The following is a 14630-nucleotide window of genomic DNA, read 5'->3' on the forward strand; positions in this document are numbered from 1 at the left end:
TTACCGCTTGTTCCCCTGGTGTCTCCATCTCTCATCATTTCTCTCTCTCTCCAGGAATATAATATAGGGAACATTTACAGGTAATTTTATATCCGAGTTTCTAAGGATCACTAGAAATTGTTCTGATGATTAAACAAATTATTTTACTTTTGCTCAGAATTGCTTAAAAGTTTTGTACAGATAAAATACAAATGTCCTCCCCATCCGTCATTTTCCCCAATACAGCCGATCTGTTTGTATACGTTTGGTAGTTACAAACATGGTTAACATGACCAGATTTGTAAACATTCTACAGGGGCAGCTGTGGGGTGGTTAGCTCTATTGACATGACCCCAGATCTGTATCTCACAAGAGCCCTTACTCTCTCTCTGAGGGCAGGCTCAGGGGGTCAAGAAAATGCAGTTGGGAATATACAGTATAGCTCTATATTATTAGGCTGTATCTCTCCTATATACTTGAAGTATTGGGTGTGCAGGGGCATAAAGTAATGATTTGCATGTTTCTGCTCATTGTCCTAAAAGGAAGAATAAATGCTTATTGTTAGATCAGTGATTAAAGTAGGTAATGCAAATATCTTTTTAAAAAGGTTGGACTGTGGGTTTTTGGAGAGACTGTGTGACCTTGGGGTGAAGGCTTATAGTCACACGTAAGGCGTACGGCTACAGATCTCTATCTGGGAGAGGTTCGACCTGGTACCTGGGATGGCTCTGGTTGGTCTTCCAAGGAATGGGATCTGCTTAGAGCTCCATGTTAAACATGCAATGCTCAAGTATAAACTGATCTGGATATAAACCAAGGGGCCTATTTTTACTTGAAAAAACAAAAAAGAAGGCCATAACATGAGTTTAAACCTAGTCTACAAAAAGTGGTTGTCCCACATTCAAAACAGAAATGCCAATAAAATTAATACCCCATTTTTTTTTAAATTACATTAAGTTAAAATCACATGAGCTCAATCTGTATTTTTTCTCCTTCTTACAGGTTAAACTACTTTAACTTTTGTGCTTTTGAGTTGTTTATTATTATTATTACTATTATTATTTATTATTGTTGGCCACCAGTAGAGGGAGCTGTATCCCCATGTATAGCATGTAACAAACTCTAATAAAGCCCGACATGGCAAGAGTTTATTATACATTTAAAATGAGGACACATCACCATCTAGTGGTGTTACCTGAGTAAAAACTGAGAATATTTTTTAATGGCTTTTTTAGGAAAAAAATAATCTTAGTTTAATATATACATATATATTATTTTTACTTTGACTTACACTTTAAAGCCTGTGTACATAACTATCTTCCTAGGGGTCTTCAGGTACAAAGCACCACTGACAGACTAAGTAATATATAATTAATCCACACTAAAATGTCTCATACTGCTGTTTATTAGGATAATTTTGTGGCTTCGTTTGCAAAGCCGCAGAGAAGGAGTTGCTACATACCGGTAATTACTCATTTTCATTTCCCCAGCCCTTCTGCATTCTTCTGTACTGGTCCCATTGAACTCCCTTTGCCTATTGCAGAATAAATACACATAATTTAGTGTGGTGGCACTGCGGAGACATTGTTCTATTTGGGGCCGGTATTTTTCATTGAATCAGAGAACTGAAAGCTCAGGGTGCTTCTAAAATGCAGCGAGAATGAATATGAAAAAAAAAGAGAGCTGAATGTTCAGTAAAGAATGAGACATTGCGAAAATTGCAAAAATGGCAAAATGACATGCTATTAGGTTTATCACTGGTCAGGAACACAATGGGCTTCTATGCGGCGGCTGGAAATGCAAGGAATGGGAAACGTTAACGCTTTCTCCATCAGGCGCGGCTGCCTACCACGGGTGGGACGGTTATAGAAGCAATCAAGGAGAAGTGGAGCTGGGAAATTGACATCTTTAAAGTAAACCTTCAGTTTTGTTTCAAATAAAATTAAGCCGCTTCAGGTCAATTCTACGCATTACGGTGACATTTTAGATTATATGTACTTGCTGCTGTACCGTGAAATCGATGTAGGACTGAAAAGACCAACTCTAGGTTGGGCAGAGAAAAAAAAAAGTTGGGCTTTAGGATTGACCATGTCACAGTGAGTGTAACACTTCTAGGTATTTCTTACAAATCACAGAGATCATAGCACATGGACCCATAGTGTTCCTGCATAACAGCATTCAATTGATCCTTCTCACAGGATTACAGGGATTCTTTTTACAAAGAACACAAACATTAGTAAAATATTGATTAAAATTACAATTATTATTCACAAACATTAAAAACATGATGTCATAAACATACATCATTACAATTTTGAACATATCACACATGTATGTAACATATCAAATGCTCCTTCAAGCTGTGAGTAATCAGTTAGTATTAACTCATTGTAACATAAATTGTATCAACTCTTTTTCTTGTCCTAAAGCCTGAAATGATTTATTCAACGTGTTTCACGGTATCAAAAGACTGCTTTTTCATGAAGGAAGTATGGGTCAACCAGCATTTAATTAACTTTTTAAATAATGTTTCCTAAACTAACAAATCAAACCACATATTGGACTTTTAAGGCAGAAAAAATAAACTTAACACTTCAATTAAAAGCAAAGCAATAGTAGTACTATTTTTAATTATTTATGTTAACATCATTATAAAAACAGATCACCATCTTAGGTATACAATTGGTTCTCCCAAAAAGTCAGGTGAAATTACCCTACGCGTTTCATGGAAAGTAAGTCCGCTTCATCAGGAGATCTAGAGAAATATTTCTCCAATTACCTAGTATGAAATGCAATTGGTATATAAATTCTGGTGTCTGTGCAACTCATGGCTGACACAGATCCGTCCTTGCTGCAACCTCTCACGTTTTGACTGCCATGCAGATTTATATGCGTAGAATTTGATATTCCCAGCACGTTGGGCTACAATCAAAGAATATACAGTGTGGGGTATACCTCAAGAAGAGAGAGGCTTTCTACATGCCCTATGTGTACTCACCTCCAGATATTCAGTTGTGAAGCGTACCTATTTATTTCTATGAGGTGGAACTAGACAGCAAAAAGACATCTCATTCTTCTACGCTGGATGTAATCTGCAAGTGATACACCTATCACACATTGGCCCTAATTTATTAAAGCTCTCCAAGGCTGGAGAGAATACACTTTCATTAGTGAAGCTGGGTGATTTAGCACTTTTAGGAGTGGATTTCCTAAAAGTAACTAGCAATTTCTTAGCAAATGTTTCCAATTCTGGACTAGTTCCATTCCAGGTTTGCTGGATCACCCAGCTTCACTGATGAAAGTGTATTCTCTCCAGCCTTGGAGAGCTTTAATAAATCAGAGCCATTATAACAACAATCAATGAAATGCCACTATGACCTTTTCCAGTGCTGACAGTCACAGCTTCCCTTGCATACATATGCAGCTCCTGGATCTTAAGATGTCAAGTCTGACAAGACCATAACTTATCAGGAATGGAGGCTGCAATGTGCAATTAAAGCCCAGCCTCAGCACAGGCTTTGTTTTATTTTGGACGGAGTGGGGAAGAAACCATTTCAGATTTTCTAGATCTCTTGGATTGAAAGCTCCTATGGAGAGGGTCATCTCCTCCTCCTGTGTCACTGTATCTGTCTGTCATTTGCAACCCCTATTTATTGTACATTGCGTTGTAAAATGTTGGCGCTATATAAATACTGTTTATTAAAAATAATAATATGTACCCATTTTGAGATTATTATCCACCACCTTTCTATGTAATAGGTGTCAGGCAGAATACGGAGTGGGGAAAATCTGCCAAACAGGGACACAGGCAGTAATTATGCCCTATAGTAAATCAGAAGTAATTGGAGGGCCAGTGCCATTTAACCAACTTCCTCTGAGACCGGGGTTTAAATGATCCTACTGGTATGGGTTGCCTCCCCCTAGCAGGTGACACGGGATTACCTGAGGCACAGAATCTAAGTGACCCCTGGGTCTTCACCAGCGCACCCTGCAAGGAGTGATGGGCTGGTGACCCTAGTGGCCACCAGGTTGCCTTGCTGCAAGGAGGTCACCAGGTCATGGCCCCAAGTTCTCCCCAGCAGGAGGTGACAGTGATCAGATGACTTAAGGGTAGGAAAGGTGATCATGCCGGAACACGATGAGTCAAGGTGAGGTAGTTGGACCAGTCGACGGCTTTTAAAAAAGGTCCAAAAAACACCAAAAACAATGCACAGCAGAAAAGCATTGCAGATCAAGACCTAAATATGTAAAGCCAGCTCACCTTAAAAAATATTGATTTACTAGAATAACATATTAACCAATACTGTTTTGGGACCACGGGGACTTCTTTTGGTTACCTTGATAAAGGAAGTCTTCAAAACATTTTTGGTTAATACACCTTTCTAGTAATTCTAGTTTGAAAATCAGATGTGCTAGCTTGACAGTTTTTTTTATAATGTTGTAATTGATCTAGATCCAAGCAGTTCCTCATCAATAAAAATATTGAATAAAGTAACACACGTGATATTGACTTGTGCTTTGCAACCAACTAAAATTATTGATCTCATATAATGCATTGAATGATGCGCTCAATCCTTTTTATCTGCCTAGAATCCAGCTTTAAATAAAAAACATAAAGCAATCAATGCAGCCTATCGCCATCAGTTTTGATAGTTTTATGGTTCTGATAGAAACTGTTGTCTCTCTTATTCTTATCAGTCATCTTTATGATTGAAATTGAACATTTGCATGATTTAGAATGGCAAATTACTGCCGTGTGTATGATGGGCACAATTCATGGTTCAGATACAGATGGTAGTAGAAAAGCAAAATGTAGGTGATAAGTTTTGTGCGGCAAACTGAATGTATATTTGATGGAAATTTTGAATACACTTATGACTCGGTTTCTACTATTGCATTGCATGGTCCCATACATGGCGGTAACAATATTTTTGTATAGCACCTGTGTGCATTTGTGCACAAGGCAGGGCAATACAGTTGATGACGAGTTTGAGCTGTGATGCAAAAAAAAAAAAAAAAAGAGCAGAAGCAAATTTTCCTGAATCAAAAATGAAGATCAAAATTGGGCTACAGTAAGTACAAAAGGACTTCAAGCATCCCCCAGGCTGCAGGTTGGGTCTATGCATTCTATAACCAAAAATATTTGATTGATTTTTAGACATATTTAAAGCATGTCATTTATTTTTCTGTATTTCTTTTATTTTCAGTAAGAGGGGTTGTACTTTGGCTGGAGGTCAGCTGTAACCTAACCCTGTTGGGCTCGAATGGATCTTTCCAGGGCTGCCATTAGAACTTCCTGGGCTCTCCATATCTATCATTTCCAGCCCTGCAAAAGTGAAGCTTTTTTGCTTGGAGCCCAGTACAGAAGTACCAATTACCCCACACACACCAATGACAACCCTGAGTCTCTCTGTTGAGTTGCATTTTGGTATTGTACATTTTAATGGGCGTCATTGTCAAAACCCATTGCCATTCCCACCCTGAAAAGGAAAGGCAGCTCTGATGTACACATGTTGCAACGCACCTGCAACCTGTTGGAAAAATGTTTAATGTCTTTTTTTTCTAGGGTGTTCTAGTGCATTGTCAGCCTGCCTTAGATTGTTATCAAGCAAGTCAGAAGCAAGATAGAAACAATGCAGATTCTATGCTGGTGCATATTCCTTGTGCCTATTAAATATACCATGATGAGATGTTGCAGCTCCTTTCTAAACATTCAGGTAGAGTTCTGACATGCTTCAGCAGGCAGATTAGGGCTTCTCGATCAACTGAAGATAATTGAAATTAGAGTCTCAGTCTACAGGATGGAGAAGCCATATTACATGCTGGCTAAAAGCAGAATATTTTCTTCCAGCTAGCAATGGCCATTATAGCCGCTTCCTTTTTTTTTTTTTTTTTGGTATTAGATTGTCTCTTTAAAGTTAGCAGTATCACGTCTCCACGGTGAATTCATCTTCAGCACTAATGGTCGGTTCTGTGTGGTTAGCAATCAAATCTCTCGTCTCAGGAGCAGTAATAAATGGATGGCGGGGCTTCTCGTTCCATCTGCATTAAACGTCTGCCAATACAGTTACTTTAAGGAATAGTGAAGTTAATGGTCTGCTTCTGTGATAGATGTTTTTTTGTGTTTGCTTCCAGCCGGGGCTCTGTGTGTTCCTACACAACAAATGGCCCCGGGTCCTCAGCACGTAACGGAAAACCCTCTGCAGATCATTGGAGTAAATGAGCCAGAGAGCCGCTGCCTATCCCAGAGCGGTCCAAACGCTTTCATTGTTCTAATTTGTCTTTACTAGATATATAATTGTAGACCGGGGCTTCACCTGTAATCCATACAAGTGCTAGGCAGGTATTGAATTATGACTTAAAACAGACCTAGCATTCAATATATATTTTTTTATGTTAAATGCCTATGTGCTAAGTAATTTGTCAAGGCTTCCAGGTATTCATTAGCTTTCACAGAGATCATAGTACAACCTGACAATCCTTTTATTTGCTTTTCCCACCAGAAGGGCAGAGCTTTCTTTGTTCAGGTATCATCCAAGGTCAGCAGTAGATTCCTGGAGAACACACGGTCATGTAAAAGATTGGTGCCTGTGCAATCCTTGGCTGTGTTCCCAAATGTCCAACACCGATCAGCTCTTGCTGCAGTCACCTTGTGACTTTCTACAAAGCTACATATTGCAGTTTAAATACTGCAGAAAAAGAGACCAAGAAATGCTTCCTTTTGTCTGCAGCAGACACATGGCATCGTCCCAGACTTGGCAAAGTCACTTTGACTTTTTTTTATGATGAAAGGGTTGTTCGTTGTAAACTGTAATCCTGTGGACCTGTTAAAAGTGGAGAAAAGTTTTTACAACCCATGTATACTTGTATATTTTTACAACCCTTTATGTAAAGTAAAAATGTTATTTTTTTCTATATACCTACATCACACATCCCAGGAGGCTCCTGGCTGCTCCTTCTGCGCATTCCCGATATCGAGCATGTGCAGAAGGGACATTTTAATACAGTAAGGCGAATAATCCTTAAAGCAGTCTACGTCACCCCATCTCACGCCTCCACAGTGAAAAATCAGTTGACGTAGCCAGAAAAAGGGAGAAGATTGATGAAGATAGCGGTGTTCGGCACTTCCTCCGTGTTGGGAGAGAAAATTTCCAGCCGGATAAGGGGATCTGAGGAAATAAAGTGCGTTTTTTTATTTTCAGTATATATTCCGCTTTAAGTTACTCAGGGTCTTTGAAAGTTCATTTCAAGTGAACCAGTCAGATGAATGTTGGGTGCATAATGGAGAAATGCATATGCAGAGGTTGCCTTTCGTAAAAAGCAGGAGTTACAATCATTGGTAGGGCCATAAGAATGTGAATACCAGCAAGAGTTTGGTGTCTCCCCTGCCTCCTTGCAAATCTGAGACTTTCCAATATGGCATCCAATATAGAGGCTTGGAAAGCCGATGTGGGTATAGATTTATCCTACAAATCCAGCTGTCTATTTTGACCTACTAAGTTTTTAGTATGTCCCTAGAGGTGCCCTAGCTTCTTCTTCTTTAATGGCATGTTTGGTTTGGATTGCCTATATCCATGACAGGTTCATTTTAGAGACCGTTTCCTTTTAAAACATCCTACCCCTGATTCGTTAGTAAGAATTTCTAATGGCAGTACTCATAGGTATCCAAGACATTTGGATGGATTCCTGTTTAAAAGTTACTCCCAATTTGTAGCTTTCCATCCCAAATTTTGCCTGCCTGGAAATCATACCTCCCTGTACCCAGTGCAATCCAGTCTTTTTATTAGAAGGAACTTTGAGAAGAGACTTCATTAATAGGCCACTTACAGTTGCTCTCTTAAGACATGGAGTTCTGCCAGGCTACATATTGGTTCAGGAGGGCCTGTTTTTTCCTTGGACATAAATTGCTTCTATTCAGTTCTTATTGATTTCTGAAGTGGAGGCTCTGAGGATATGACCACATATAATTGCGAGAACTCCCCGAGGAGCTGGGGGCTGGGGATTCGGAATTACCAAGTCCAGAATGAACAAGACAAATTTGTATGGCCATTTCAGGATGCATGTGGAGGTTACAAGCCGGATATTTGCAGGAATCATTAATCAGTCGTTCGCGGAAGCTTGCTGGACCTTAAAAAAAAAAAGAGAGAGAGAGAGCATCACTTTGCGGTCTTTGATGAACGACCCCAGAATTTTTAGTCGACATTGCAATTTCAAAGCTGAAACACAGAATAAACAACCTGAAAATTGAGAGTAGGTGCTGAATGCAGATAACCTTGGTGGTTTCTTGGTGGACTTGGAGCGATAAACAGAAGGATAAACCTGAAAGCTGAAACATTTTGCTAAATCCCCAAATTGTTTTCTTTATTTTTATATAAAGAGAGAGACAAACAAGTTGTATTCTTGTTCAGCCAATCTTTTGATCTAGGTAATTCTGCAGCACTTCAAAGCCAAGGAGTGACCTCTTTTCTTTATTACAAAAAAGCATTGAAGATTTTTTTTTTCTTTTTATATCTACTACAATTTCAGTTTTTAAATAAGCTTTGGAATACAAATGAAGATAACATTTATTATCTGTATGGCATATAGTTACCCTTCTATTTGCGTCCTATATTGCCGCCTCTTCCTGTGCAATAGGTCCCCTGCAGCCTCTTCTCTAAAGTGCTCTGAGTATTTTTCTCTACAATACGGGAAAAAAGTCCTTCATTGTAAGGAACCTAAGGGCCCACCCACAGCTCTAAGCATCTAATAACGTACAAAAGTGCCAACCGCCAGTTGAACAAGGGGCAACCCATCCAGTTTTGTTATAGCCCCACGGCAAAGGTTTATTTCTTGGACATCAAGTTTAAGTTTGACCCTTTCCACATATTTTCTCTTGCTTTCTCTAGAACGTTCTGGACTGAAGTTAAAATCTATTCAGGTGTTTAGTTAAGTAAATAAATAACAACTTCAAGGAAAGTCAGGAAGTCCATTCTGTTCTAACAATGCAGTCCGATCTGTCACACCCCTCATTAAGGCTCCTAAGTGGTTTTGCATCTATTGGTTTCATTGTCTTGTTCATATAGAAACCACCTCCTTATAAGGCCAACAATTACCAAATATTATATAAAATTCTTGTCTCTTTATTGGATATCATTAAAACTCTTTTTTAAAACCAAACAAACAAACATATTTAAAACCATTGTCACATGATAGATACTCTTTATTGGGGTTTACCCTTCAGGGGATAAGCCCAATTTATTTTCTATGCGCTTCATGGATATTATCCGCTTCTTCAGGAAAAAGGGGAATGGTAAGTTTGGTAAGCTCTTCCCACATGAGTTGGTATGGAACGAAAAGGACAGCGATGACTGAAGATGTTATTCCAGAAATAATGACGAATTAATGTTCTTATCTCTTTTCTTTATAGAGTTCCGGTATGTATAAGGTTCAAAAAGATTATAGTAGTTTCAAAGCAGTTTTTACCTAAAGACACCTAGGGTTGTCTTTCTCTTTTTTTGTCCCGAGTATAGATGAACCAACCTAAATTTTCATAATCCTTTCACTTCCTAGAGGTTCTTCTGCGTATATTTGTTACGAAGTGTTGGTGTCTTATCCCCACGCCGTCCTGCTTCTTCCCAATGTGGCATAATTGAAACAGGTTGGATTTGTCAATGATATTCATTGTCTGTTCAGTCGCATGCCTATGCTCAAACTGATGGCAGAAAGAGGGGTTCCTATGTGACTTCTGTAAGCTGGCACCTTGCAAGTTTTTAAAGAATCATTGTTTAAACACTTTACAGCAAGCGGCAATGGGGGGGGGTACTGAACCGCTCACTGCCGCTCCATTCGTTCTCTATGGTTGGCTGTAAGTAAGAAGTTACATGTAACGTCTCAACCAAGGAAATGATAACCGCACCATAACCTCACCACCATTGTGAACACAGACCTAATATATGTGAGCAAGCCCACAGTGTTCTCAAGCAAAAGACACAGCCTGAACCAGGGAGCACACTATCCTGTATAATCAGGTTTAGTTTGTACAGGGATTGCAGGAGGGTGATACCAGGTCAAACTCAGGTATCTGCATAAAAAACACTATTACTGAAGTATCTATGAGCTGATATTATATTTGCATTTGTTCAGTTCAGCTTTCAATTGAAATGAATAATAATGGCCCAATATGAATTTGCATGCAAGCTGTGGTAATGGAGAACAAATGGAGGTGCACCATCTCATACCGCAATGGTAATAGCAGAGATAGAAGTCCCCTGTCGTTCCCCATAAGTTCCTAATTCTTAAGCATATAAGAGAAGGTGACCCCAACGGAGCCCAAATTGAAGAGAGACGTACAGAAGGTAAATAGGTTCTGTCTAAGAGGCAATGGATCTTTAAATTAAGAGTTTGCAAGAGCCAGTGGGTGTCTGGGGAGAAGAACTTTCATTAAACATAATACCGGCCACTGATGCTGATTTGCAGAGGAGGAAAAAAGCTTAAATCCTAAAGTATAATAAGAAGCGCCTACATGGATCTGTGTCTGAATCGCTGGCTCTTCTCTGCTGATGAGGTTTTGCTTGGATCCTCTGGGCATAAAAAAAAAAAAAATGGAGAGAATGTCACATCTCACTTATTAATATTGTATTGTGCCAGTGTTTGAATTGCAAATCTTTCCTTTCTCCTACAAGAATGTCATTATAATTGCAATGGAACGGAGGACAGAGCTTTAAAGGGAACTTTTATAAAGGGGAACTTAAGGGAGGCTGGTCACCTTGTGAAGATGCCAGCTGCTTGGCTCTTCGGAGTATCAATAATTTATTGGTTAGGAACAAACATGCAGCAAGTGAAGGGAAACCAGAAATCTTAACTTGTGTACCAGTTGGGATTCTGAGATTTAGAAATGTTGGGTTTTGGATCAGCATGGCAGCTTCCACTTTTAACTCCTAACTTTTCAGTAACTTTAAAGGTCAATATGAAATATCCCCAGGGACATCATGGTATACTATAAAAAAATAATTACATTAGGATTCTAAAAGAAAGTCTTATTTGTTCTTGGTAGTATAGGCTAAAAAAACAAGCATGATATTTAAAGTAAAATAGACCCATCACAGAACTGCAAGAGCAATTTTAGATCGTCCACCATGCTCCCAACCACTCCCATTTGGATGAACCATTTTCTGCACTTGGTTGTGTTGGTTTGTGATGCAGATCTTGGATGAGACATGTAGCTTTAGGGCGCTTTGATGGCTAGCTGCTTCCTGCGACTTGAATGGGGATGGTGTCCAACTGGAGTAAATGCGGTTGCCTTTAATAGCCTATCCCAGGCACATGACCAGTTGAATAGAGTTTGGGAGTTTCAGATGCGTACAAAAATGGGCCAAAAGCTGGTCTGGTAAGGGAGGTGGATAAGTATGTTGGTTGTAAAGCAATTAACTTGAAAAAACAAACTTTTATACTTTTTTCTGTGTTGCTGTGGGAGTGTGTCCTCACTCCCCAACTCATAAAAAGGTTGCCCTCAAGACAGGAAGTAAAGAGAAATCTCCATTACTGAGCCCTAGACACCAGTAAAACTAATCCTTCTCCGCTTTATAAAAAATGGCTACAACTACACTTGAAACACCTGGAAGACATAATCTTTGCAGCACATTTTAGATACCTCAATGAAAAAAGAACACTAAATAGATCTGTTTTTACCTAAAAAATCACTTGCATTTAACACAATGGACAGAGAACATAGAATTCCCATTTAGAGCTTGGAGGGTGAAAAAATCTCTATTTTGTTTCTTTATTGAACGGAGAAATATGTCAGTTGACAAAGTAACACTGGGGAATCTCTATACGGATTTTACAAGCTTTCTGTAGAGTGGAGGCATTTTCTTTTCTCTGCTGGGCTCTGTTTTATGTAAGAACTAAGGATTGTTTTATGTGTTTGGTGTAACCTCTGGGGTGTAAAGCCCTATAATAACAAATATCAAGAACGGATGTCTGCCTCTCTAACACGGAATTCTAACCGTGGCTCCACTGCTAAGAAAAACGTATAAAGCATGGTTTTTGATTAACCGCTACAGCTATTATCTCCATTGTACCGAAAAGGAACATCTAGAAATGTCATGTCAAAAATTCTAATTTTTGTCTTTCCTATTGCACTTCCAGTGCCTAAACCCTTACAGTAGTAGATCTGTAGTGTGAGATCAGGACATTAATTTAAGGCATTCTTTGCCAACCTCACTAGATTTGGGTGGGATAGGATTTGGTGATGTCTGCTCATTGTTCTCCTTGCTGGAGAAGAAGCTGTAGCTGAGAACCTACAGTGCAAGGATCTCCCTTTTCTGCTTCATCCCATCTTGGGATCTGTGCTTCCCCCACCTCTCTTGCTGGTTTTAACTATTCCCTCAAAAGTCAACCGAACACCAGGCATTAAGGGGGGGAAGTTCTCAAGTGAAGAAGCAAAGCCCTGCTCCTTCAACAAGATGGCCCCCTCCGGTCAGAGACACAGGGCATGGCAGGTCAGTAATAGGGAACATATCAGCTGCAGAGAGACTATGATACTGGTGACTAGTCTTATACACTCTGCTTGCCTTTTGTGGGTACATCTTAAAAAAGTATGGGAAACCTCAGCTCTTCCTGTAGGGAAAAAAACTCTCCAGGTCAATCATATAGATTACAAGGACTTTATCAATCTTTATTGCAGCTCTTATCCTGAACAGAGAATGTAAAAAACGTTCATTGCTCTGAGGTTCCTATACTTTGCACAGATTAAGGTGGCGGGGTGAGACCCAACCCACTTGAACTCCAAAAGACTTACAGAAGGAAAGCACTGCAGCAATCCAATGATGTCAGCATACAATCAGCTCCAAGGTAATGAAATCTTTATTGTTCTAGACACAGTGTGCATAAAAGTCCCAATAGGATCTCCTCGCTCTACAATTAAGCTCATTTGGGTGAAACCAAATCATGCAGAGAGGTCCTAATGGGACTTTTGAGCATACTTTGTCTGGAACAATAAAGATTTCTGTACATTGGAGTCATTGGAGTATGTCGATTCTTTCTTATTGCAGATCTCAACTGATTTTAACAGATGTAGATATTTTAGGTTTTATAAAGCGCTAAGTGTAAGAGTTTGCCTTAATCGTTTTCAGTGTTGTAGTAAGAAAAGTGACATTTACAGAAGTGTTGAGCTCATGGCCCCATGGTGGCCAATAGTGTATCCCACCGTCCCTATATGTCACTTTTGTGTCTTGTATTTACAAAGGGAGCGATGGAAGGAACCATTGTGGGGAGCAATGGAATTGGTGATCCCAAAATATATATATTAAATTATATATATATATCATGTTTTGCGTAAACATGCAGTAAATAGACAAGTGTATTGTTATTTCTATGTACAGCTACCTAAACGTTCTCTTTGAATCCCAAATATTTTATATATATAATATTATTTTATATATAATATATATTATAATAAATATATATATATATATATATATATATATATATATATTCTTAGACTATATCTAAACACAGGAACAAAAAAGTCTATTTTAGCTTGCTATTTCCTAGATGTGAATGCATTAGTATTCTAATGAAGAGAGGAGGACATGTTTGGAGCCAAGACTGGTTGGCAGTCATTGCTTCCTATATAGATAAAGTGGTAAGAACTAATGTAGGCATCGTGTATTATTTGCAGGTTTTCAAGGTGAAACATAGCAAACTAATGCAGCCACAACATCTAATAACTGGTAGGCTGCAATATATTTCACTTTTGTTTTTGGTTTAGATATTTATTAAAGGGTTTATGTCGAAATTTCCACAAAATGCTGCAGAGTCATTTTCTTACAAATCTCAGTAATGGTAATAATACTTTTATTATGGAGGTTACCAAAGGCCAAGAAATAATGATTTTGCTTTGGGGCCCCATTAAATAAAGACACCCCCTGATGACTAATATTCTCATTATTCTTCCAGCTGTGTGCCTGGTGCTCGCCTGCATGATATTTCCCGATGGGTGGGATGCTGAAACAATCAGAGACATGTGCGGAGAAAAGACTGGGAAATACTCCCTCGGTGACTGCTCCATCCGCTGGGCCTACATATTGGCCATCATCGGCATCTTAAATGCCCTCATCCTCTCCTTCCTGGCCTTCGTCCTGGGAAACAGACAGAATGACTTGCTACATGAGGAGCTTAAGGCAGATAACAAAGGTGAGGCTACAAATGTGATGACAAATGACAACCATGTCTGTTCAATCTGTGAATGGGGTAAATGTATGAACTGACTGTCCTACTGATAGGAGGTAGAGGTAACAGTTCCAGCATTTAATTTTCTTTTAAAGAATATATTGGATTTCTTACCCACAACTATTTTTTTATTTTAAAACAGTTCTGGTTCATCAAGCTAGTCCTAATTTTGGAATTTTGAAAATATTCTGAAAAGTCTCATGTATACCCCTGAAGAAGCCTAGAAAGGCGAAACGCGTCAGGTTACTAGACATTGCACCAATATTAGGCTAGTTATTTTCAATACTTAGCTTAGCCATCCACAACTCGATGTAAAAATGGGATGTGGACAAAAAAAATGTTTTTTGTATATGTTGGTTTTCCACTTATTTAAAAATTTATATGTTGGATATTTAGCCAAAAAGCCCCTCTTTTCGCTTCTACATTTAAACTTTTAAAAA

The 14630-nt window shown here is 38.9% G+C and overlaps 1 protein-coding gene across 1 annotated transcript in view; it reads left to right on the top strand.

The window, feature by feature from the left end:
• The window catches only part of LHFPL4 (LHFPL tetraspan subfamily member 4), a 69833-nt gene that overhangs the window by 50512 nt on the left and 4691 nt on the right, over positions 1-14630 (top strand). Inside the window, exon 2 of the mRNA XM_072420692.1 lies at positions 13918-14154. Coding sequence (XP_072276793.1) covers positions 13918-14154 — 237 coding nt within the window. The remainder of the gene's footprint in view (positions 1-13917; positions 14155-14630) is intronic.

The sequence above is a fragment of the Pyxicephalus adspersus genome, chromosome 8 (assembly GCF_032062135.1).
Source record: "Pyxicephalus adspersus chromosome 8, UCB_Pads_2.0, whole genome shotgun sequence".
Taxonomy (NCBI): domain Eukaryota; kingdom Metazoa; phylum Chordata; class Amphibia; order Anura; family Pyxicephalidae; genus Pyxicephalus; species Pyxicephalus adspersus.